At 42.9% G+C, this 25,556-nt stretch overlaps 1 protein-coding gene across 6 annotated transcripts in view; it reads left to right on the top strand.

Moving 5' to 3' along the window:
• The window catches only part of MAPKAP1 (MAPK associated protein 1), a 230,461-nt gene that overhangs the window by 144,708 nt on the left and 60,197 nt on the right, over positions 1-25,556 (top strand). For 3 of the 6 annotated variants that reach the window (XM_079925849.1, XM_079925850.1, XM_079925848.1), the window contains one exon: positions 25,429-25,536. The exons of 2 other annotated variants lie outside the window; for them this stretch is intronic. In XM_079925849.1, the coding sequence (XP_079781975.1) occupies positions 25,429-25,536 (108 nt within the window). Of the gene's footprint in view, positions 1-8,276; positions 9,109-25,428; positions 25,537-25,556 lie in introns of those variants that run through there. One more of the 6 variants, XM_079925853.1, reaches the window with a different exon arrangement.

Here is a 25,556-nt window from a genome sequence, read left to right as displayed (position 1 = left end):
TAAAGCAGTAGAGTAGGAGGAGATGGCAGGGTGGGGAATGATGAGGCTCGAGTGGTCCTTTGGGACCAGATCATATTTGTTAACTATGCTGAATTTGAACTTTGCTCTGATGGCAGAGGGGAACCACTGCAAGGAGAGCAATATAGTCAGAATTTCTTTTAGAAAACGTGCTGTGTTATAAAAATGGATTAGAGGACGCAAAACAAGAGGCAGAGACACCAGTGAGGAGGCTCTTGAGGACTCTATCCAACGGGTGATGAGCGTGGAGGCAGTGGGTGGTGCTCAGCTCAGCAAGCAGAGGGGTGGACACCAGGGTGAAGTCGGATTTCTTTTATTCGAGCTGAATGCACAGTTTGGGGGAGAATTGAAAAAGCTTGGCGCTGCCACCAGGTCTCCTGGGGTTAATATTAAAACAAGGTGGTGAAAAACAACAACAACAAGGTGGTGGCAAAAGATAGGCTCTTAAAGAGTTGTGGGGTTTTTTTTCTTTCTTTCCTTCTTTTTTAATAAAATTAAATAGTGGTTGACAACAAAAATTTTGGAGATGTGTGAAATAAAAAATGAAGGTTCCTTCTTCAGTGTGAGCCCTTTGTTTTTTTTTAATTCACTTCACATTCAGGTGTACATACAGGCTATAAGTTTCATGTGGGCAGGACCCTGTTTTATGTTTTTTGGGTTTTCTTAAATCACTAAACACACAACATCTAGCAGAATGCCTGTCAAATAGAGGACACCCAAAAAGCGTTTGTTAAGTGAACTCATGAAAAATGTATCCATGTCATTTAAAAATGACACCATACAATATGTATGATTTTGCATTTGTTTTTTTTATTCAATACTATGTCATAAGCATTCTTCTATATTAGAGTGACCACTGCATTTTTATCTTTTTGGTTAAATTTATTTAACTTTGCTCTCTATTGGTGGACTTTTAAGTTATTTCCAAATTTTCAGTATTAGAAAAACATACAGTGAACAATCTTGTGGCAGTATTCATTGCACATTTGTGCTAGGTTTTAAATATGAGATTGTTTGTCAAAGGTCTACTTATTTAAAATGTTGAGAAAAACAAATTGCCTCTCAAAGTTTATACCCATCCTTTGACACTCGAAGAGCATGTGAGAGCGTCTCTTCCCTCCCCCTCCTCCAGCACTGAATGTTATCAATCTTTAACTTGTGCCAAGCTGATGGTTAGCAGTTAATATGTAGTCTTAGTTTCCATTTCTAGGTTTCCAGCATAATTAAGCATTTTAAATGTTTTTATTAGCCACTTAACCCTTCTGAAAGATAGTTCTTAAGTCACTCAGTTGTTTTAGTGGGAGGAAGGATTGAGAGGAAGTCTATTTCAGAAAACTATTTTTGAGAAGTGCCCCGTAGTTTAGATACAGTTCTCCCCACCCCACCTCCCCCTTTGCAGCTCAAGCAGGTGTGTGCGTGCGCGAACACACACACACGGGATGTAGAGAAAGGCATGCGTCCAGACCAGGTCGTTTTGCTTGTTGCCTCCTGGCCATTTGTTCACCAGCAAAGCTTGCTTTTTTTTTCTGCGTTTAGAGAGAACTAGCTGGTAATTCATGAGACTGCACTTCACCTCATTTGAGACGTTATGTTGTTACCTGCTAGCTTTGTTATCAAAACTACTTTAAAAAACAGATTTTTGGTTAAATATTTTAGTCTGGTACATATATATAGCACTTAGAAAATGCATCATACTGGAAATCAGAAATGTAGACAAAAAAGCCCTCACCCCTTAACAGGTTTATTTTGGGGAGGCACATCTAAGGACACGTCTGGCAGCATTATGAACAGCACTGGCACCAAGGGCAACTGTAGGGGGTTAATGGGGACCCTGCATCATTCCTTGCCATGTGCCTGGTGAGTAAACTCCTAGAAGTTTCTGGGAATGGTGGCAAGTGAGGAAAAGGCTGCAACCAACAATCAGTGTCACAAAGTGGGGATGACTAATTTGCTGAGGAGACCATTGAGACAGATGTTTAATTAGCTGAAGTCACGGTGGATAAATCGGGAGAGGACTGCCTATGCGGAGAGATGCCTTTTTCCTTCACCTCTCATTTAACTGTTGTGGGGTTTTTTTGTCCTTACTGTTTTCTCTTTGAAGACAACATCCTGAGAAATGGGGAGAGTGTGGAAGGGAGGGTAGAGAGAAAGTAACCTGTGGTTACATTTACTGAATAGTTATTATATTCAAGAATTTTTGTATTTAATCTCTACAGAAACCTTGTGAGATGGGCATTATCTCTTTTCTGTGGTCGAGAAAACTGAAGCTGTGTGCATATATGTTATGTGTATGTATACATACCTGTGTGTGTTACTAATGAGTAATGTAGATGAGATATGAACCTAGATCCCTTAATTCTTGAGCCCATTTTTTTCTCCTGTACCACAGCTTCCCCACTTAAAATGTAATGCAGATGAGAGAACTTTTTGGAGTAAAGGTAATAGTCTGTATATTGACAGGAGCTGATGTCACAGGTATATGCGTTTGCCAGAACTATCAAGTGGTACTTGTAAGATGTGTGCGTACCATTGTATGTAAACTTTACCAAAATATAAAAAAAGATTCTTAAACAAATGTTGAGTACCAGTTACTGTTATGCACACTGAAGTGTTCAGGGGTGAATGTACTGACACCTGCCCCTTACTCTGAAATACATTTTTTTAAAAAAAGATGGACTGATGGGTAGATACGTGATAAAGTAAATATAGTAAATGTTAATAGTAGTATCTAGGTGGCGGTTACATGGATTTTCAGTGTACATTTCTTTCAACTTTTTTGTGGTTTAGAAATGTTCATAATAAAATAGGAAAGAACTCATTAAAATTACAAATATATAATTTAAATTCTGCTCACATTAATATAAATTTCTGAACTTACAAATATATGTCCTTATGGCATAGAAAACACTAATCTTCATTTTGTACGATGTTTTGTCTTTCATTACTTCATATGTTAAGTATCTTTGAGATCACAGTTTCTTCCATTGACCTCTGGTTTTAAGTAGCATGTGGAGTTATGAATATAATAATTGTTACCACTTACTGAATATTCAAAATTTGCTAGGCAATCAGCCAAACACTTTTTAAAAAATTATCTCAACCTTAAAACAACTATTTGAATTGGGTGTTATTTTTGTTTTATAAAGGAGAAAACTAAAGCTCAGAGAAGTTGCAGGACTTGTCCAAGGTCATAAGTAAGCTGGGAGCTGGGACTTAAACCTAAGTCTATACTCCTAAGCACTGTGCTGTACTTCTTCCCATTGGCAAAGGTTACAGGGTCCACAGCTCAGTGGAGGCAAGTATGCTTTTCTCCCTAGAGAGATGAGTGTACCTACTTCAGCTGGATGTGGCAGCGTGATTCGATGGAAAGGGCACGTAGACTTTGGAACCAGACCAGCCCAAGTCCCCACCCCAGCTGCACCTTTCACACAAGCTGTGAAGTTAGCAAGTGAAACCTTTCTAACTTCAGTTACTTTTTCTGTCAATAGGGATAATACTACTTACCTTGCAAGGTTGTTTTTTTGACTAAATACATGTAAAACACTCAATCAGTACTGAGTACTCAGTGAGTATCAGCTGCCTTTATCCCTATCGCCACTACCACACTAGACGTACTGTAAAACCTGGCTTTTTAGGATTTATTTCCTTTCCTACCCATATGACTTGGCCTTTGCCTGTACTTTTTGTTTACCAGTGAATTAAGTCTATAGAAAGCTTATACCCTGTGATAGAACCAGTCTTTGAATTTGTTCGGATATGGATCTGCTGGAAGCACCCTTTACATTGAACAAGGAGAAAACTAGATCCAGAGAGTCAACTATAATGATTTTTGACTAACAAAACCCAAACCATCTATGTAGGGGTGGGTTAATGATCACAGGTCTTATTCATCATGTAGCTTATATCAGCAAATTTAATTTACTATGAAAAGATACTAGAGACAAAGTGAACAAACTATAATTGCCTGTAACAAACATGTTTACAAGTGATTTTTACAAGTGTTTGTATTAACAGTGAGTAGCTCACAGAGCCTGTTGCTTCTTTTCAGAAAACATTTAAAAGAGGAAATAGAAGTAAATACCAGTATGATTTTTGAGTGAATGATTACAGACAGAGAGGTTTGGGGTGCTGCCTCCACCCCTTGATTCTCTCCACCAAGAGTCTTGATCTCCCCCAGAGGAAGTAGAAGACCCTCTTTCTTCAGGCAGGCTATTAGTGTGTTCATCCTGTTAGTAGTTGTGAGGAAAACTCTTCCTCTGCCAGGACTGAGTTTAGACACTTGCTGTGAGAAACCATCAGTTGAGAACAGTTACCCCACCACAGAAGGCTTCTCCAAGACCAGCCAGGGACCTGAGACACCTACTCCTTTCTCACTGCTTTCCAAGGCCCGGCAGTGGAGCTGGTCTTTCCACATAAGCAATTTAAAAGGCAGTGTTAAGAATTTCAGTAACTATTTTCCATAATGAGCTTTTCCTTTTTGAGTACGTCACAAATACTGGACTTTCTGCAACAGCTCTAAATGCGTTAAGAAAAAAGAAAAATCATCTTCAGTGAGGGCATTTCTTTTTCTGCCTTACAATGACAGTAATGCCCGGAGACAAAGATGGCTTAAAATCAGAAGCCATTGGAGTGGCAGTGGAGGCAGGGCTGGGGACGACGTATTGGAGCCTCCTTCGCTCGTTACCTAGCTCCTGATCACGGCAGGCCAGTCGGCAAGATGTGTAGACTCGACTGTGCCAGCGAACCAGTTTTTTCAAATACAAAGCCAGTGAGATGTGATTAAAACCCAACTGCTGCAAAAGATACAAGGTGGTCTGTTGCAACTCCTCAGTCTTCCCCAAAACTGTCACCACATAATCATAGAAATACCAAATCATAACCCCCGCCTTCCTCCACCCTTTGTTTGTGGCACACTGCATTTAATAGAACAACGTGAATTACGATGAAGTTAAGACGAAGTGTGATTTAAGCCTGAAAAATCCCGAGGGTCCTGCAGACCTCTTGAGCACAGTGTGTTCAGCACCAGACTCCTCACTCAGTAAATGTTTATGGAATCTCTACTGTGTTGCAGGCAGTGGTGAAGAATGACCAGGCCTGTTCCTAGAGAGCTCTCACCCCAGTGGGGAGATGGCCAATAAAAAGTAAGCAAGCCAACAAGATGCATTTGATAGGGAATCTTACTTCCAGCTTTTAGTCTGTCCTTTATCTGACAAAAAGAACCCAATTTTGTGAATTGAAGGGAGTTCGTCTCACCCCCAGCACAGGGCATTACCTCAGTCTTCCCACTTCAGCAGGTCGTTTCCATGCACCTCCTAATTGGCTAACAACACCGCTCCCTGGTGCAGGGAGAAGTGGACAGGGCAGCAAGAGCTGGGTGAATTCATGAACACTGAGTGACTCCATCCAGGACCACAATGGAAATTAAGAAACATGGGCCATATCTCAGCCTTGGAAGCTAGAGAGAACGCTGTCCCTCAGCCACTCAGCCTAGTGTCAGAGGTGCCATGGGCCTCTCCCCAGTAAGTTCCTAATACGTCGGTCTCGCCAGATGTTGGTGAGTCCCTTACTAAGGCAAAGGATGAGAACCCTCCTTTCCTTTGGGAGACAGCTTAGGATAGGGGTGGCGAGCTTTCATTTGAGTAAAAGGAAAGCCCTTCGTGGAGAAAAATGGGTTCCTTTTGGTTTACCAGCCCTGGACCTGACCAGCACCATAGCTGGCTAACACATTTTGTGGAATGAACTAAGGAGAAGTAGCAAAAGCCAGTCTGCAGCCTACAGCTGCTTCACTCCCTCCAGCCCATGCCCAAGGCTGCCCACTTTCTATTTGGGAATGGATTTACTGCACTTTGATTATTGGAGGTCAGACTTCCTTAGAGAATCAGATCATTGAATGAAAATGTAAATATCATAAAAATGAAATGCAATGCAGATCAGTCAAAATTAGTGTTGCCTCCCAGGTTCCCTTACTAACATCGGTCTCTAATGAGTGCTTTGGGAGCCAGAGGAGTATACCCCAAACAGACATTTAAGTATTGATAATCAAGTAAGGGTGCCCTGTGGGAGGAAGCTACTGCCCACACTGTATTACAGGAAAGAAAGGAAGGAAGGAAGGGAGGGAGGAAACGAGGAAGAAAGACACTTTCTAAAGAGGGGTGGGAGAGGAGAGGAGAGGGAGAGCGAGCACACGTTAAATCCTCACCTTATGTAGCGGCAGTTAATAGATGCTGTCTGATATTTATAATAATATTAAAAACAGCTGAATAGGAATGCTAATAAAGAATGTGAGGGCTTCCCTGGTGGCGCAGTGGTTGAGAGTCCACCTGCCAATGCAGGGGACACGGGTTCATGCCCCGGTCCGGGAAGATGCCACATGCCGCAGAGCGACTTGGCCCATGAGCCATGGCCACTGAGCCTGCGGAGCCTGTGCTCTGCAATGGGAGAGGCCACAACAGTGAGAGGCCCGCGTACAGCCAAAAAAAAAAAGAATGTGAAAGTGAGTACCAGAAGAAACAGCCAAAAAAGTTTAAACTAACTACCAGTAAGGAAGGACTTGGGGATGGGCAGGGAATTAACTGGTTTTTATTATAGTACTTATAACTATAAAACTGTAGATACAGGTTACTTTGATAAGAGTAAGAATAGTTTTTAAAATTTGTAAACAGAAGACAGCTTACTTTCAAATTCTAGAGCTTAGAAAGCTTTCTCTTTCTTCCCTTTACCTACATGGACTTTCTCTATTTGGAAACTTCCTTTCTCCTAAAAGCCACAATCCATTTCATTGTATTGGATGTCAGTTTTCTATGAGAACATCGTTATTAAATATTTGCTTCCCCTTATAAACATTTCCAAACCTTTTAAGACCAAAATGTTATATGAGTATAACCATTATATTGTGATTTTGCCAACATATTTTGTCTCTGTGACCTGTATTTTCCATAGGTTAAAGCACAAGCTATTAGCTGAGTACTCTGTCCCATTCTAAGAATGACTAGTATCTCAGATATAAATGAAAACAGCTGCTTTTCCATAACATTAGAGTCCCAAACAGCTGTCACATGTACATGTTGACAGTTTTTTTTCTTTTCTTTTTTTAAATTGAGACAAAAATTAGTTTACTGAATCTACTAATCTGGTTAAGTGTATCATCTAACTTCTGTGGAGAGGTAGAAAAGAGGTCGTAGGAAAAAAAAAAAAAAAGAGGTCGTAGAAAAGCCCATTGAGCTAGAATGTAGCTGTCCCAGAAGGCTCGAACTTACTTAAAATGAAAACCCTGTAATGAGACCCTTCTTCGTGCCAGGTCCATAAGGGCCTGGTGGGGCCGCTGCACCACTGCTGCCTTTGCCTGTGAGCTGGAGCCTCGGCTGACAGCCATTGTTCTATCTCCAGCTGAAGAGATTGTGGAGTGCCACCCCGTTGTCTCCCAAAATCCTGAAGCGGTTCTCTCTCCTCCTCTGCAGCCCTTGGAGGGTTTATTTCAGGGCACGGCTGTTGTAGAGCACAGGAGCAAGCTTCCTTTATTGGCTTAAAGCTGGCCCTGTCACTACTAGTTGGGTGACCGTGGTCATGTCATTCTCCCATTCTGAGCTCCTTTGCTTTAGTTTGCTCTTTAATAAAATAGGTCACAACTAGATCACAGGTTGCTGGTTGGTAGTCTTAACTGAAGCTTAATACCTGGGTTCTAGAAACACCTCCCTGGTTCCACTCTTGCTCCTGTTACTCTTTCTAGCTCTTTGGTGAGTTTCTTAGCTTGTTTGAACCTCATTTTCCTCATCTATAAATGAGAATAATAATAGTATCTTCTTCATGGCATTGTTGTGAGAATTAGAGATCCATGTCAAACACTGAGCACTTAGCTGTTATTTATTACTCAGTAAATATTAGTCCTGTCCCCTCCCTTCAATTTCACTGTTATGAGACCCAGTCATACTCAAAATTTTGTAATGTAACGCTTTTTTTTTTAATGCATATGACTGGTTTGAGTCCTGGTTCAGCAGAGACTCTAGCTGCTAAAGAACCAGCTCAAATTTAGTCCACATTAGGTATGGCCCAGAATGTGTGCATCTGTCTGCCCAGCTGCTCATTTGAGCTTTTCCAGGGGTCTGAGGCCCCTTGTCAGAGAAGCAAAGCATCAGTGAGAACATAGGCATGCACATGTAGGAATGACCTAGCATTCCTCTGGAGCGCTTTGCATCTGGGTCTGGATAGGCAGAAGGGTTAAAAGCTGGAGAAACTTTTGTCATAAATTTTGTCTTCAGCAGGACTTCCCAGGGAACATCAGACTTGAGCAGAGAGGAAATGCTGATTGGCCTCAGAGTCAGCTGAAGGAGACAGGAGCTGCAGTGGAAGTTGCTGGATTTACTGTTATTAGCAAGGCAAATGGAAAGCCAGCAGGGCAGCCCAACTCCAAGATAATAGATCTAACAAAAGGGAAAACTCCCAGAAAGGAAATGGCTGGCAGCCACGACTCCTCTACCTCCTCTACTGCCATCTTTTCCATTGCATTTGCCTTTTTGTTTTGTGTGTTTTAGCACAAGGAGAAGCATATTTTAACATCTTAGGTTATAAGTCACAATTGGCTTTGAGGATGTATAATTCAGCTTCTTACCTGTTTGATGGCTTCAGAGTTGACATGGTAAAGTGTGCAAAATTGTATTAATATAGTAATAAATAGTTGCCATTTATTGAGCACTTACTATGTGCCAGCCTAAGTGCTTTACATACATTATTATCTCAATCTATAAAACAACTTCATGAGTTAGTAATTATCATTATCTCCAATTTAGAGTTAAAGAAACAGTGCCTAGAGCGCTTGAGTAATTTCCCAAGGTCTTTTTTCTTTAAGATTTATTTTTTTATCAAGGTAACATTGGTTTATAACATTATATAAGTTTGTGTACAACATTATATTTCTACTTCCATATACCCTACAGCGAGCTCCCCACCAGAAATTTAGTTTCCATTCATCACCATACGGTTGACACTCTTTACCTGTTTCACCCTCCCCACCCCCCTTCCCCTCTGGTAACTCCTATTCTGTTCTCTGTATCTATGTGGTTTTGTTTGGTTTGTTCATTTATTTTATTATTCTGTTTGTTTTTAAATTCCATGTATGAGTGAAATCGTATGGTATTTGTCGTTCTCCGTCTGACTTATTTCACTTAGCATGATACCCTCAAGGTCCATCCATGTTGTTGCAAAAGGCAGGGTTTCATCTTTTTTATGGCTGAGTAGTATTCCATTGGGTATTTATATATCCCAAGATCTTAAAGCTTGGTGGAGCTGGGATTTGAACCCTGCCATTAAGGTCCTACCAATCCAGTGGAAGGTATTGAGGCAAGAGCCCACTTGGGTATTATGGAGCCAGACAGGGTACTAGCAATAAGAAAAATGCTTAACTAAGGCTTGTGTCCTGACTTGAAGCACAGCCCTAGTTGGTACAGTGGTGGTTAGAAGGAAGGTGGACAGGCAGAGAGGAGCTGGGTTGGCAGGTGGAACCGATCTCTGAAGGGTCTGACTCCCCGAAACAGGGAGCAGGGCAGATGGGCAATCCATAGCCGAGGACCACAAAGACTGAGGGGGAACTGCAGGCAGCAAGGACCAGGGAAGGAGACGACGCTCTCAGCATCCAGGGACAGCAGTACAGAGCCATGTCCTGAGAGGGTCAAGTCACAGAGGCAACAAGTGAGCAAAATTCCTGTTGTCACAATTGCCTCTAGGAAAGAAAATTCTTAAAAATGGCTGTCAGGGCTTCCCTGGTGGCGCAGTGGTTGAGAGTCCGCCTGCCGATGCATGGGACACGGGTTCGTGCCCCGGTCCAGGAAGATCCCACATGCCGCAGAGCGGCTGGGCCCGTGAGCCATGGCCGCTGAGCCTGTGCGTCTGGAGCCTGTGCTCCGCAACAGGAGAGGCCACAACAGTGAGAGGCCCGCGTACCACACACACACAAAAAAAGCTGTCAGAGGCCAAAGTGCTGTGATTTTTCTCATTAAATCCAACACAGCTAGCTTTTTTCACTAGCATTAGAACAGATGAAAACTAAAAGTACATATATATAAATACTAAAATCAAACTTGGCACAGAAAGATGCTCACACTGTAAGAGGAACTGGAAAACTGAGACACCACCATCCACCTGGTTAATTCAGTTAGTCATTCATCACACATTTACCAAGTCTCGTAGTTGCAAAGATGAATAAGACTGTTACCTCACACTCACTCTCCTGGGCCTCATTGAGTCACGGCAAGTGGAATTCTCCAAACTATTTCAGGTGTTGTCTTGGTCATGTCTCCACCTCTTTTTCCCCTTATTTTTATCAAGCACATGTGGTTGAATTCAGATAAATTACATGTGTAATATATGAACAAGGAAATCCAAGCAGGTGGGTGGCATCTGGGCGGGCAGGATTTTCAGAGAGGCACACTGAGAACCTAGCAGGACACCAGGCCTGGGGACAGGGTCCTGGGCAGTGCTGGGCCAGGATCAAGGGCAGTTACCTGAATGAGACAGGAAGGCCAAGGCTAGAGTAAAAAAAAAGGAAGCCTTGACTTTGGTTGGCCTGGAATTGCAGAAATCCTCTTGCCCTGGAGCAGAGCCCACAGGTGAGAGGAATGTTAAGTGGTACAACTTTTTGCCCATTGTGGAGGCCAGATTAGACTTGGGGAATAACCGTAGAGGAGGGATGTGGATTTGACAGACTGGAGGAGCAGGCGGTGTGGGCACAGGGAACACACAGCAGTGACGTGGAGGTGGGAGACCACAGAGTGTGTGCACCAGATAGTGAGGAGACCAGTTTGGCTGGATCACAGAGGACATAGGGGAACAGGAAAGTAAGATGGATAGACTGTTTGGAGAGCAGGGTGAGGAGTTGGCCGTGGGGAGCTTGTGAAAGGATTGGAAGCCCGGAAGTGATAAACCTTCAGAGTTTGACTCCAGAGAGCACCCTCTGACTATAGGGTGGGGAATGGATGGCTGGAGGCCAGGAGGCAGGGTGGGAGACCGTCACTGTGGGCTGGGTGATAAGCATGCCAGGGAGACTTGGTGAGTGGGTAGTGTCTGCAGAACTTGGGGGCTGACCTAATGTCAGCAACAAGGAGGAAGGCTGGTTAAGAAGTACTCCAAACTTGGGAGGCCTTGTTCACTGTGCAGAATCCTCAAAGGCCAGAGTCAGTGTTACTCATCTTTGCATCTGTAGCGTCTAGCTCAGGGTGTGGCACGTGGTAGGAGTTTGGTAGATGTTTGATGAACAACTGAGTTAATTCATTGGGAGACTCGTGTCATCACTGGAAACCCAGGTACAAGGAAAAGGTTTGAGAAGGGTAGGTTAACAAGTTTATAGTTGATTGTCCTATAAAATTAGAAGCAAAAAAGTGCTTGGAGTTCTTTCCCTTCCCACAAGGCAGGCTCAAGCCATTCACTGTCAGTGGTGCTTCCTTGGGGCGTGGTGGAGGCCTGCTGTCCTGCCCAGGGCTAGGAGCCCCTTCCACCAGGGCAGCTGGCACCAGCTTTGTTTACAGAATGCTGTCACTCCTGGGGCCTCACTGCATCTGCTCAGCGGCCTGTCAAGTACATACAACTATCATCCTCATTTTACAGAGGAGGAGACTGAGGTTCAGAGAGGGTATTATTTACCCAAGCCAGTCTCTGGCGTAAGCAGATTTGAAGGGAAGCCTTCAGATTCCACTGTATCATAACAAAGTCTGACGACTGAAAACAGTTGGCCCTAAGCTTGCTCTCCATTGACTCAGGTTGGAGTCACTGCTTTATATAACTCAGAAAGGGCTGCGGACGAATGAAGTCTCCTTTTTGTTCGTTCCTTTTGTTTTCGTTCTTAGGTGCTTGTGACTAAATTCACTAATTTCGCTGCTGTCAAGGCTGTGTTAAGGAAAATGGGTCTGAACTGCTGTGGTTTTTGAGTACTGGGCTGGGTGTCAGAAACCTTTGCCATCACGGGAAATCCTGTCACTCTGGATTTACTGTCTGCTCCCCACAGCTGAATTCCTCAGCAGTGTGATTTAGCACCCTGGCTCCCCATCAACCAGTTTTGGCATTTATTTGAATGCATTACCCCACTTGTTTCCATAAACTATTTTACAATTGTTTAAAATAAATGACTGTTTATTTCCACAAAAACCATCTGTATTTCTTTACAGAGCAACAGATAACTATGTAAAATTCGGTAATGTCACAGTGACTCAAGTTAAGAGAAACAGATTGGATTGAAAAATTGGATGCTAAGGGACAGTGTTAAAGATTTCCATTCTCTCTAACAAGTGATATCTGGATTTGAAGGAAGAAAAAAATATTTCTTTTTTACAAGTAATATCTGGACTCCTTTCTCCAAAGGGAAGTGCATCCACACCAGCTAGATGGTGACAGGTTATGCACTGTTAGCACTCTTCAGGGTGGTGAAGCGTCTGGCCCTTCCAGCACCCTCCCCGCCTGAGCTGGTGTAAGAGAGTCTCCTTTCCAGTGGCTTCCAGCCTTTTCCAAGTTCTGAAGTTTTAGGTTGCCCAGGCTTTACCTCTTCTCGTTCTGATGTTAACGTGTTCCATTTAGGCTTGTGTGTGGTAGCTCAGATCACTCTGGTAGGAAGCATGTTAGGACAGGTTGCTGTGGCTGGAGAAGACGGGCCTGGGTAAGGGAATGGCCTGATTGGGAGGCGAGACTGGCGCATGTCAGTGGAGGTCTTCCATTCTCCAGCCAGTGTCCAAAGCTTGATCCACACTAGCTCCACCCATCCCCAGGAAACCCAGTCAGATTTGGGGTACTATTGGGAGTATCCAGACAGAGGGGACATTTGGAGTCAGATGGAGGTAGAGCTTAGGAGCAAGAGATGATCAGGAGGGTAGGCAAGCAGGCTGGGCTTCAGGCTAGTCACCAAATATTCACTAACAGCCCTTGTACCGTGGCCATCCTAGGAAGGCAGGGATACGAAAATGTGCTCCCACCCTCAACTTGGATGCAGCAAGTACAAGAAACAGGACCACGCAGAGCTCTTTTTAGTATGAGTAGCACAGAGGAGTCCCGAGGCAGTGGCACCTGAGCAGAGTTTTGACTCCTCAAGGAGAGAATGAGTGCTAGAAAACTGAAGTAGAGGGAAGATTATTCCAGACAGAGGGTTGAAATGACATAGTTTTGGAGGATATTTCTGGATTATTATGTCATTAGGTGGGAGGTGGAGAAGAGGGAGATGAGACCAATGTGGCAGACCTTTAGAGGTTCCAGCCCCCTTCTGGAGAACTAGAAGCACCCCTGCCCGCCCCCCCCCCACCCCCAGTGCTGCTTGGAAAGCAGAGGCAGCAACCTAGACGCATGACTTATTGGATCTTTGGAACAACTCTAAGAGGTAGGTTCTGTTATTATCCCTCTTTTACAGATGTGAAAGTAAGGCACAGAAAGGTTAAGTGAATTGCCCAGGGTCACAGCCAGTAAGTGGTAGAGCTGAGAATTCAAACCCAAGCAGTCTGGCTTATAACCCTTACACCATACCCTCTCAAATGTTGTGGGGTCGGCAGAGGTTGCAGAGGACTCCCTAGACACACGAACACACACACAATATTGAGCCTAGGGCAGGAATCATATCAGACCTTCTCCCAACACCTGGGCTGCAGGGATGGACTGCTGACACACCACCTCTTGTCTCAAAGCCTGAATGGAGGAAGGCACCAGGACTGCTGTAGAGGGAGGTTGAGGAGGCCAGACAGAGACAGTATTGGATCACTCTTGTTTTCCACAGTACCATCCAGAATCCATGAGGAGGACAGGGCAGGCATAGCTGTCCAGACTAGGTGGGCAATCTGACCCTTGGTCTGTGGTCATTGGCTCTCTCTGTGAATGGCCTCTGGGCACCAGCAGCCCAGCCCCAGATGCTCCAGTCATCTTCACCTTTGCTGCCCAGCTCCTTTGAGCAGCTCTGGAAACCTCTGTGGTCCACTCCGTGGCTTGACTTAGGACCACGGGAACTCCTAAACAGGCTCTCTGCCATTTTAGTCCCTGGCTCCCGAACTGTTTAGGTGTCTCCCCAGCAGCCACTGAGCCCACATGATCTGGGAGGAGGCTCCAGGGGCCACAGTCCCTAGTCTGATCCTGCTGGAATCATCTCTAAGATTGTTCAACCTCATTTTTTAAAATTGGATTTTTAATGACAGTAGTAATGCTAATCATATGCCCACTGTCAAAAAGCCAAACAAGATGGAAGTCTATAAAGTAAAAAAAAAAAAGTGAAAGCCTTCATCTTTGCTACTGCTGCATCCTGCACCCAAGGTAATTCTACGGTAACAGAATAACCGTGAGAGCAGTTTGGTTCATATCCTTCCAGATTGTGCTTGTGTGTGTGTGTGTGTGTGTGTGTGTGTGTGTGTGTGTGTGTGTTTTCAACAAATTTACATGCACACACAGATATAAATGCACATATATAGCTGGGGTTTTACTTTATTAAAATGAAATATATACTATACATTCCATATCTTTTTAAATTTCATAATGTATCATAGAAATCTTCCCATGTCTTATTAACTTAGCTTAATTTTTTTAACAGCTCCATAGCATCCCAGTGTAGAGATACACCGTATTTATTTGATAGTTTCCTACTGGAGGATATTTAGATCGTGTGCACTTTTTACTATTGAAACAGTGCTGCAGTGAACATCTTTGAACATACATCATTGTGTGCTTGGAGTAATGTTTCTTAGGCTAGAGTCCTTCATTGGTCAAGGTTGTTCAATTTTAAATGCCACCTTGTTGAAGTCATTCTATTTAACAGAGATTATTAAGCATGTACAAAGAATCTGTTGCTGTGCTGGAGCTCTGGGAGTAGAGTTAGGTTTTTTAGAAAGCCCCTCCACCCCCATCTTCAAGAGTGCCCTGATTGGGAGGCCGGGGGAGAACAACGAAAAGTAGACAGCAGTGCTTCTAATCCAGCCTGCTCCGGGCACTGAGAGGAACACGGCCCGAAGGAGGTTGGGGTGAAAGAGCTCTTGATTCTGACAGGGAGTCAGACAGGGCTGCAGAGAGGAGGGAGATGGCCAAAGGTGTGCCTCCCGACTCCTCCCAGGAGCGCTTCTGCAAGGCTGGATGTTCAAGAAGAAATTTGTTCTCAAGAATTACGATGCTCCTGCATTTTCTCCTGCACAAAGAAGGAAATCTCAGCTGTACGCCCTTTCCTTTCCCCCTCTTGGCACTTTCTGATTGATGATTGGAAATGATGGCAATACATAAACTATTTTTCTTTTTATTTTATGACCTGGTAATAGCAGTAACATATTTCCAGTAAATGTTTTCTATCGCAATAAAAAAGTTGTAACAAGACTAGAAATGGGTATAGTTAAACCCTAAAGAAATCACAGTTTCAGAACTGTGGATTGAGGCAGTAACTCTGTAAATCATTTAACTTACAAAAAGGCCCCCTCTCCCCACGACAGAATCAGGCAAGCGGATGGCGCTCACTTGAAGTGCTTGGCAGACAGGTGCCCGCCATGGGGACTGAGGGGCTCTCAGTTTCAACCCCCTCATGTGAGACCAGCTACCCACCCTCTCTTCCTCCTAGTTTCCCACCCAACATCTTCACTCCTTTCTGAATTGATAAATGATCTCAACCTTAAATTGTTTTTTTTAACCCAGAGATCAAGAAGATTATAGAATGCTCTTTCTGGAACACAGCATAGCAGTGTGGTTAAGAGCACAGGCACTGGAATCACACACCTGGATTCTTCTGGCCTCGCTGTGGACACGTGACTTGGCCACAGTGTTTTTTCCTCCTCTGTAATATGGGGATTAGAATAGGGCCTACCTCATTGTTTTATGATTTGGAAAGCTAATGGCATGTAAAGGACTTTGCTAAGGGCCAAGGAAGTCCTCAATGTCAGTCACTGTTGTTATTTTCTAAAAGGGCAAATTGGTGATTTTGTTAAAATTTGCATAGTAGTATACAGCTGGCATTTATTGACTGCTTATTATGTCCTAGGCATTGTGTTCTGCATAATCTTTGCAATTACTCCACGAAGGTTTAGATCAACTAACTTGCCCAGTGTCACAGAGCTTTTGTAAGAGAGCCAAGATTTTAACCCAAGTCTTTCTAACTCCAAAACCCACACTTAAACCACCACATGTCCACCTTCTAGGATTAGATACTCACAGCAGGAACAGAGGTGGTTACACTTTTTGTCTGTTTTTGTTTTGAGCAGTGGGTTTCAGTTTTATTTGGGGACCTTACTCTCTCCCCTGGGAGACAGCCTCTCAGATAGTTCTGAGGAACTGCGCTGAAGAGGTACTGGAGGAGCCAGGATATACAGGAATTTTTTGGCTGGGAAATACAAGTAGTCGTGCAGACATCTTGGTAAAAGATTACTGCTAATCACAAAACCAGATATATCAAGATGGTTACACTTTGAATAGTTCTGCCTCATACCGGACATGTCCTCCTTTGGCTGGTAAAGATTTGAAGCTGATAATGCCGAGAGCCTGTGCTCTTAGAACTCCAGGGCCAGGCAGAAAAGAAAAGAAGCATTTCCTTTCCCTAATTGTAGGCAGAGCCGCCTGCTCCTCAGCTGATGCTTGTTTAGGCTCTGTTACTCCTAAGAGGATGAATGGCTGCCGCTTTGTGTATATGGTGTCCTTAAACGTGCTCTAACAATTAGTCCTTTCCCAGCCTTTGTCTTTAATTTCTGATTCTAGCTGACACCTTCATTAATGGTCCGGTGCAAGCTTTCTGTCGACTTGAAGACTACTGTGTAAAAATGGTCTTGCTGTCCTATCAATAATGGTCATAATTTCCCCAATACTCTCATCAGCAGTGAATTGAGTCTTGCAGCAAAGAAATGGAAACCCCAGTGCAGTGGTTTTAAAGTGATTTGTCTTGCAGACGGTGTCCTATTTCAGTAAAATCAGGTCAGTGCAGCACTGCTGGGTCAGATGTAAGTCTGATACAAATTAGTTGGAGGAAATTGATCATTCCAACCTTAGGTTATTTTTAGCTTCTGTAGCTTCTTAATATCTCTTTTTCTTTGTTTACATTTGCTTTAATAAAGTTTAATCATCATTGTCTCCTCAGTTTCAACCAAGCCTTTGATAAAAGGAAAGAATGCTGTCTTCCCACCCCATAGAAGCAGGCTTCTCTTCACAGTTTTGGGGTTGGCTCCAGTTATAACATTGTTTAAACACTTAAACCCACTCCTGCTCATCTTCTCTGGCCGGCCCCCTTTCTGAGGTTTGTTTATTGCACAAACTGACCCCTTGACCAGTCTGTTCTTCATTGCTATTGAAAGTTAATGGGGGCAAAATTGCATTCCCAAACATTTGAACCTGAAGTGGCCAGGGCCGAACTTAGTTGATCTCTGGTGATCGGTTCAATTTAGTTACGATTTTTTGCCATTAGGCTGGGGCTGAATGATGGTGATTTGGTTGAGGCCAAATGTCTGAAGAAAATTGGCTCTCTGATAAGAGTGCTGTTATCAGAGGGGGCTACCTTCTCATTTACATTTAGATGAGTATTGATTATTTATTTACTCAGAGAAGTGAGATTCGTTTCCAATCTTATCTTTCTCCTCTCTGCTTGTCAGCAGAAAGAGAGATAGAGCTCCTGACATCAGGCCAAGATAACAGCACTTTGTAGTAAAGATAAAAGTTGGAATGGGCCTTTTTCTAGTCTTGACTGAAAGGATAAGTTTTAAAAATTAGAACTGATGGGTCATGCTTTCAAAACCTTTCCTGAAGGTTTTGCAGTTTAACTAGGCAGGAGAATTGGTTTATTGGAACAGCCTTGGTCTTTCTTCTTTTGTAATAGGAATGGTATTTAATTTGATTATATTTGGCTGTTTGACTGAGAGCAAATTATATATTGGCTTGGAGGAGGATAAAGTGTGACCTTACTGTCATGTCAGCATGTTCTTTTTTATTATTTAAATTCCAGATTATCCAGTCCAAGCCTGGGCGGGAGTATAAGCTACTAGTGGTTATCACTTGAATATGATTCGGTGCTTGTATTAAGATCAAACAGAAAATGATTACAGTCACCCCTAGAGGAAGAGCTATCAGTGATGGAGCTGTCACTAGATGCGAACATTTTAGCGTAGCTGACGTTAGGGCTGAGCTCTGATATTGACGGCGTCAGCTTGTCGGTTATGGCTTTGGCGTTGGCTCAGTGAGGGACTTGGGACTCAGCCGGCCCCTGCCATAGAGCAGACAAGTCTTGGTACGGCCTGCCAAGCAGGCCTCCCTGCCACCAGTCTCCTCAAGCCCGTTGTTGGCAGTGCCGCCAGGAGAAGTGTACCAAAGTATAAAGCTGATTGTGTTACTCCCCTGCTCTGTGAGCATCTGTTGCTTATAAGAGAGAATCTAGACTTTGACCAACAGTCTGGGCCAAGCATCCCAGCGCCAGCTTCCCCTTGGAACCCCACAGAGCCTAGGCCCTTTGCACGCAGAGTTTCCCTTGGTCCACGTGGGCTCTTCAGTACCTCCTTGCCTTTGCACATTCTGTTCCCTCTATAGGAATGCAGTACTTCCCCTGCCCTCTCCCGGCTCCCGGTCCTCCTTCAAGACTCAGTTCAGATGTCTCCCCCTCAGAGAAGAAGTTCATTGTCCCCTCTTCTGTATTCCCACGGCACCTTGTCCTTGCCTGGGGAAGAGCACTGACTGGGGCTCTTTGACAATTTCATCTGCTCGCGTGTGTCTTGCCACCTCCCCCAGCCTGCTTGAGGTCAGGAATCATTGATTATTCATCTCTGTGTCTGGGACATTGTTGATGCTCCTAAAATGTTTGTTAGATGAATGTATGGATGACACCGTAACACCACAAATCTTCTGACATCTGTGCTGCCGTGGTTTGTTCAGTGGGTTCTGACATTTACTCGCCATTTTTAGACTGTATTCGTAGGACCAGAGAGACTAAGGAACTTTAGGAATCCTGGCTGCTGAACAAGTCTCCGATCTTAAATGCTGCTTATAACTTAAAAGCAAGCTTGTTTAAATAGATCTGCATGGCCTCCTACCCCACACTCCTACCTTGGACACACGTGAGAAAGGGTACGGACATCTGCTCTGGTGCCAGCGTTCCCTGCCACTGTGTATCTTCCCTTAACGGGGCTGTTAGCCTCTTGTGACTCTGAGGTTAGGCATTCACCTAAGCCTCACCACAGCGGTTCCTGCTCCTTCCTTCTCAAGGAAGTTGTGTTATTCTCATTTTACAGATGAGAAAATACACAGAGATTGAGTAACTTCCCCAGAATGCATAGTGAGAGGGTGCAGACAGAGGAGTTTTCTACTCAAAACCCAGCTTTTCCTCTTACTTGCTCATACTTTTTCTGGCTACAAGCAGCTCTTTCAGATTAAAGCAGCTCTTTAAGCTGGCGAATAGAAAACAGCCGACGTGAAGGTATATTCATGAAAGTGTTCAGCCTTTTCCTTTATCATTTTCCAGATAGGTGGTCCTCCAACTTGTTCCCATGCTCAGCAATAATAATGATAGTTTAATTTGTTTATATCCCACTTCAATCCCAAAAGCAGTTGGAATACATTGATGGGATTAAAAAATGAATGAATTGAAAAACTACTTGAAAGAAAATGGAAATAAAGGTCCAGAGGATTAACTGACACAGAAATGAGTGTCCAGTCATCATACATTTAGTGCTGAGCTTCCTCCTGGGCAAAGGAGAAAGGAAAACAGTATCAGTTAGTTACAAGATTTATGTTAAACTGTCTAAAGGTACAGAACAAGCTAGTTGCTCTGAGGAAGTACAGCTTTTCCAGATAGGGAGGTCTGAAGGAGGTTTCTCCCATGGGCCTTTAGAAATAAGATGCAGGGTGATAGGGGCGTATGGCTTCTCTCTCTTTAGGCTTTTGCCCTTCCTTCCCGTTAGATTTCAACTGTCAGCTGGCTCTCTGCTGTTAAAGAATGGCATGCCACATGCTTTTATGTTTCAGTCAAGGATTAAAGAGATCGAGGAAGCTGAACTGAGCGTGTATCCACCATCCAACAGATACTACAGATTTTCTTTGAAACTTAGGTGTTAAGATGTTTGCCTCGGGTTTACAAAATCCCATAAAAATCCTGCCTGGGTATTATAACTTGGAACCCTCCCAAAGTGCCCAGAGCAGTATTTTGTTCCTAGACCATTCGGTGATGTGGTTTTACTGCAATAAATACATCATCGGAATGCCCAAGCAGGTTTTCTTGTTGCTGCAGAGTAACTGCTTCCCAGAATCTTCCTTTTGTGTTCTCCTCTGCTGTGAAGGAGAGGGTGTGTAGCTCCATGTGCAGCTGTGACATTTTAAAAACTCTTTCCAAAGGGAGGATGTTGCCTTGAGAACTGTGTCCTATTTGGTGTGAAAGAGCCTCTCATATTTTTATATAATCATCTCTTTGGCCAAAGTGTGTTAATAGAAACTGACCTCACAGCTTGTCTCTATAAAATGGCTTTTGGCTGCTGCTTTTCTCTCCTCCTGTGTCAGCTGCCTGAAAATTAAATTAGCATTTGCTAGAAACTATTGTCTGATATATAGTAGGTCTGGGTTGTCATAATCTTGATTGTCATCAACAGACATATATTAAGAACTTATGAGTGAGCCACTGTGGTATTTAATATGTAGACTGTAGGCCTGGGCAGTCCTAGGCATGAATCCTAGCTCCACCACTTCCTGTGGGACATTGAGCAAGTTATTTAGCCTCTGTTAGTCATGGTTTCTTCCTCTGTAAAATGGGATTCATACTCTTTACATCCTAAGATGACGAAGAGTAAATGAGACGATCTTTATAAAAGGCCTAACGTAGTACCTGGCACATAGTAGGCCCTGTTCTGTTATGATCTCATATAAAAGTCTGATGATATGGCTGGTGGTGATGATGATGATGGCGGCTGACACTTAAATAACACTATTAATGTTCTAATTGCTTTACAACTGTTAACTTATTGAATCCTCAGACAGGCCTATAAACTAGGTGCTATTATTAGCCCCATTTTATAGATGAAACAGAGAGGTTAAGTAAATTGGCCCAAAGTCATACAGCTAAGTTTCTCAGCCAGGACTAGACTGAGGCAATTTGGCCCCAGGTGCATGCCCTTAATCATCAGGCTGTATCGCTTCTAATATATCCCCTGCCTCTCATTACACAGTGTGACCTAAAGTTATCAATCTGGCCTTTCCAGGGGAAAACGTGCAAAATAGTCTTTCTCTGTGAAATATCTGATCCATCGTTTGGGCAAGAATTAGGAGAGAAATTGAGATTTGCAATAGGCAGTTTTCTGTTTGGGTCTAGATCTCAAGTCTCATCTATAGCTTAACTACCCTGCCTTCCCCAAAGTTAAGACCCATCCGTCCTTTGCTAAGTTTAGAAGTGGGTTTCCAAGTTGTTCCTTAGCTTTTATGGAAGACCATGGAGTCCCGAGAGTGGAAGATGATGCGGAACCTGTTACTTAAAAAACTGGGCATGCATAGGAATATTCTGAAAGACGGGGAGAGAGTCTTCCTGGATGGATGGAAAGATAAGGTGATCCTGTCTTCATAAGGAACCAGGATACAGCCATAGCATGGGATATTTAGCATGTGTGGATTTCATTAAAATAAATTATTTCAGATCATTTATCATAGAAATGAATGTATAGAAACCACAAGTTAAGTAATTTAGAACCCAGGTGAATCCATGAATCTACAAAAAATATATATACTTAAGGTACAAACTATGGCTTTTTATAATTAGTCTGTAATTTACAGTTTGTAAAAGGAAGAAACCTTCAAAATACATAGGCTTTAGGGCCAAAGACCCTTGGGTTTCATTTTCCCCTCCTGCTTCCTACCTGTGTGATCTTAGGCTAGTTACTTCACCCTGCCAACCTTCAGGGTCTCAATCTGTCAAATGAGGATAATAATATCTGCCTCTAAGAGTTGCTGTGAGGATTCAGTAAGCTAACATATGCAGCATGCTTGCATATAATGGTCATGCAGTAATTGAGAGTCATCATAATATAATGAATATAATGAAGCCGAATAATACTTGGCTTCAAGGAGAAAGTCCTAAAGCTACTTTTAGGAAACAAACTATTTTAGTAGAAGTATCTACATTGACATATACACACTGCCATATATAAAATAGATAATCAACAAGGATCTACTGTATAGCACAGGGAACTCTACTCAGTACTCTATGGGAACCTATGTGGGAAAAGAATCTGAAAAAGAACAGACACATGTATATGTATAACTGAATCACTTTGTTGTACACCTGAAACTAACACAACATGTAAATCAACTCTGCTCCAATATAAAATAAAATCAAAATAAGTAAATAAATAATATTATAGTCCCCCCCAAAAAAAGAAAAGAAATATCTACAAAACCCAAGAAATAAGAAAGTGAATATGGAATGGTGGCATTTGTGGCTTAGAGAGTGATGCGGGGACTTGTGTTTAGGGATAAGGGGCCCTTCCTAGTACTCCCTGCCTCCTCTGGTTTCCCCCGTCCACGTCTCCCAGACAGCTACAGGGACCAAAAGGAAAAAGAGTAAGGAGACCAGCCTGAAATACACCTTGATGTGGCCAGGCCTTGGCTCCCTGAATCAGGAAAGGGGTGGCTTGCTTACCATCCAGTTGTCAGGTAGGCGAACAGCTCTAGATGCCCAAAACCCTATATATACTGTGCCTAGAGAGATTACAGGGTTACTTAAGATGAAAGTATTGATCTACATAAACAGATGATGTCTAGTTTTGATTAAACTATTGCAAATGAAAGACCCATTGGAGATGCCACAGGGTGTGGTAATTACAGTATCCTCAGAAAAATGGCACAGTAAGAAATTGGAGGGCTTATAAGTATATACGATGTTTTAAAAATTATAAAAGTGAAAAAAAAGAGAGTTCCCTGGCAGTCCAGTAGTTACGACGCAGGCTTTCACTGCCGTGGACCCTGGTTCGATCCCTGGTCAGGAAACTAAGCCGCGGCACGGCCAACGGGGAAAAAAATTATAAAGGTAGCCTTTATTTAAGTAATTATAGGAAATTTGAAAAATACAGGAAAACACTAAGGAAAAGTAAAAACATTCATTATCCCAGTATCCAGTGTAACTACTATTCACATTCTGGAAATAACCTTCCAGTATGTACCCCACCCCCCGCCATGACTTTACATATATTTTTCATAATTACAATCATCTTACACATATTGTGTTATAATTTGCTGTTTTCATAAAGTAGCATATTATAAATGTGTTCGATAAAATCAAATACTTTTGCAGCATCACTTTTAATATCTCCATGGTATTTCACAATATTTTGTTTAATCAGTTTCCCTGTTGTTAGATCTAGGTTATTCCCAAATTTTGACTATCATTAAAAAATGAATTATTGTAGGTAAACTTTGTACCCAGATTTCACTGTAAAGTCATAGGAGTGGATATCAGTGCGTATATATGCTATGTTGCTGGGAGATCTAGGGGTGGGACAGTTGGAGATTAACAGGCCAGTGTTTTAGAAAGCAGCTCTCTGGGTTCAGGGGTGGTTCTCTTCTCTCTAATGGGCTGCCCACAGCTGTGAAAGGTGGGTGTTAGGGAGGGGGGCGGGCAGAGCTGTTGGGGGAGGGATCATAGGAATCTCTCACCAGCTCTGTTTTCTTAAAGTTCAGCTGGGCATGACTTTTCGGTGATTATTTCCACCAGTGAATATGAAAGCATCCAGTGATGAGCAGCAAGCATGCTTGGTAATTGACAGATGTCGGCACCGACAGGTGATGGGTAGTGGAGAATAAGAATTATCTGTATTTCCATAACTTTATTTGCTTAATATTTTTGAAATTAAAATTGAACTATGGGGGCTTCCCTGGTGGCGCAGTGGTTGAGAGTCCGCCTGCCGATGCAGGGGACACGGGTTCGTGCCCCAGTCCGGGAAGATCCCACATGCCACGGAGCAGCTGGGCCCGTGAGCCATGGCTGCTGAGCCTGCGCGTCCGGAGCCTGTGCTCCTCAACGGGAGAGGCCACAACAGTGAGAGGCCCGCGTACCTCAAAAAAAAAAAAAATTGAACTATGTATAATGTTGAACTACAATACCTTCTTGACCTGAATACAGTGTATTAGAGTTTATAAGAATTGTGTAGACTTCTGAGCATGTATTACCTTAAATAGTTGTATGTGTCTTGAGCATTGTTAACTTAGTGAAGGTTTAAAACCTGTAAGTAGTGTAAAAAGGACTGAATGTATGTAAGAACTCTGATAATTGGCAGAAATGCTAATGAAATACCAATTAGAGGAAGGATCAAATATACCATGGAAGTGAACTGAAACTCTACAATGCTGCAGATGAACTTAGAATGTGGGGGAGGAGAATGACTTGAGATGAGTGAAATGCCTCAGACTGATGAAGGAGAAGTGTTGGATGTAAATAATCAACAAGTTGAGGACAGCTGAGGAACACATCTAAAAATACGTGTTCCACCTGGAAGCCCTGTAAGGCCTCTGATGCTTCATCAGATCTCTCACACCTCTGCTGTCTGACCAAACAGGCCTTTCATAGTCAAAATAATAAGCCAGTTTCTTACACCTCTAATCTTTCAGTAACCATTAACAACAGGAGCAGTCTTTTGAATCCGATCATTGGACCCCGTTAGGTGTTATCTGAGAAGAACAAGATTTGTCATTTGGCTTTACAAAGAAATACATGAATAAATGTATAAAATGCCCCAGTGTTTTAAGATCTGCCAGAATCCCTTTGTGATGCAGGGTAACTGATATTCCTGGTTTTCAGTATTATTGAACCTCTGCCTCTTGTGTTTTCATAAATATTTCAACAAAAATACGAATCAGCAGCCACTTGTCCTTCTGTCATCATAACCCAAAAACCTGGAATTTATTTTTTAACCCCATCTATGTTTTAGAATTTTTTTTGCATTTTTGGACTGTCATTATATTCGAGTTCTAAACATACCTTATTCCTGCTTATAATTGATTATTCATTATCGTATAATAATTATTAATAAATAATTTTGTAGGACTGCCTCCTATGAGGCAGGTACATTACTACGTAAGCATTTTTCCTGTAGCATCTCTAATCTTCACAATAATCCTTCAGGGTATAAGTATTCGCACATTACATATTAGGAAACAGAGATTCAGAGAGGGTAGGGTACCTGCTCATATCTGGGAAACCATCGTAGCCACATTGTGATTCCAAGTCAGTCTGACTCAAAAGCTTTCTATCTCTCATCCTGTTTTGGGGAGTACTGAGTAAAAATAGACCTGATAATAGAACAGACAAGTGTGTGAAGCCATGTGGAAAAAAAACTCAAACTCTTCCCTCTTGGATTGGGAGACCCCAAACAGACTTCAGTGTTTTCCTAATGTTTTATCAGCTTTTCACTGGGGTGTGGTGTTTTTCCAATGTTAAATTCACTGTTTCAGACTGCCTCCCCTCCTCCTGCCCCTTTGATCTTCCAGGCCCTCAGTACCGCCTGGAGAAGCAGAGCGAGCCCAATGTCGCTGTGGACCTGGAGAGCACTTTGGAGAGCCAGAGCGCCTGGGAGTTCTGTCTGGTCCGCGAGAACAGTACGTTGGCCTCCTCGCTC

The sequence above is a fragment of the Stenella coeruleoalba genome, assembly GCF_951394435.1.
Source record: "Stenella coeruleoalba genome assembly, chromosome: 7".
Taxonomy (NCBI): Eukaryota; Metazoa; Chordata; class Mammalia; order Artiodactyla; family Delphinidae; genus Stenella; species Stenella coeruleoalba.
Note: the sequence above shows the minus strand (reverse complement) of the source record. Positions and strands in the feature narration are given on the sequence as shown.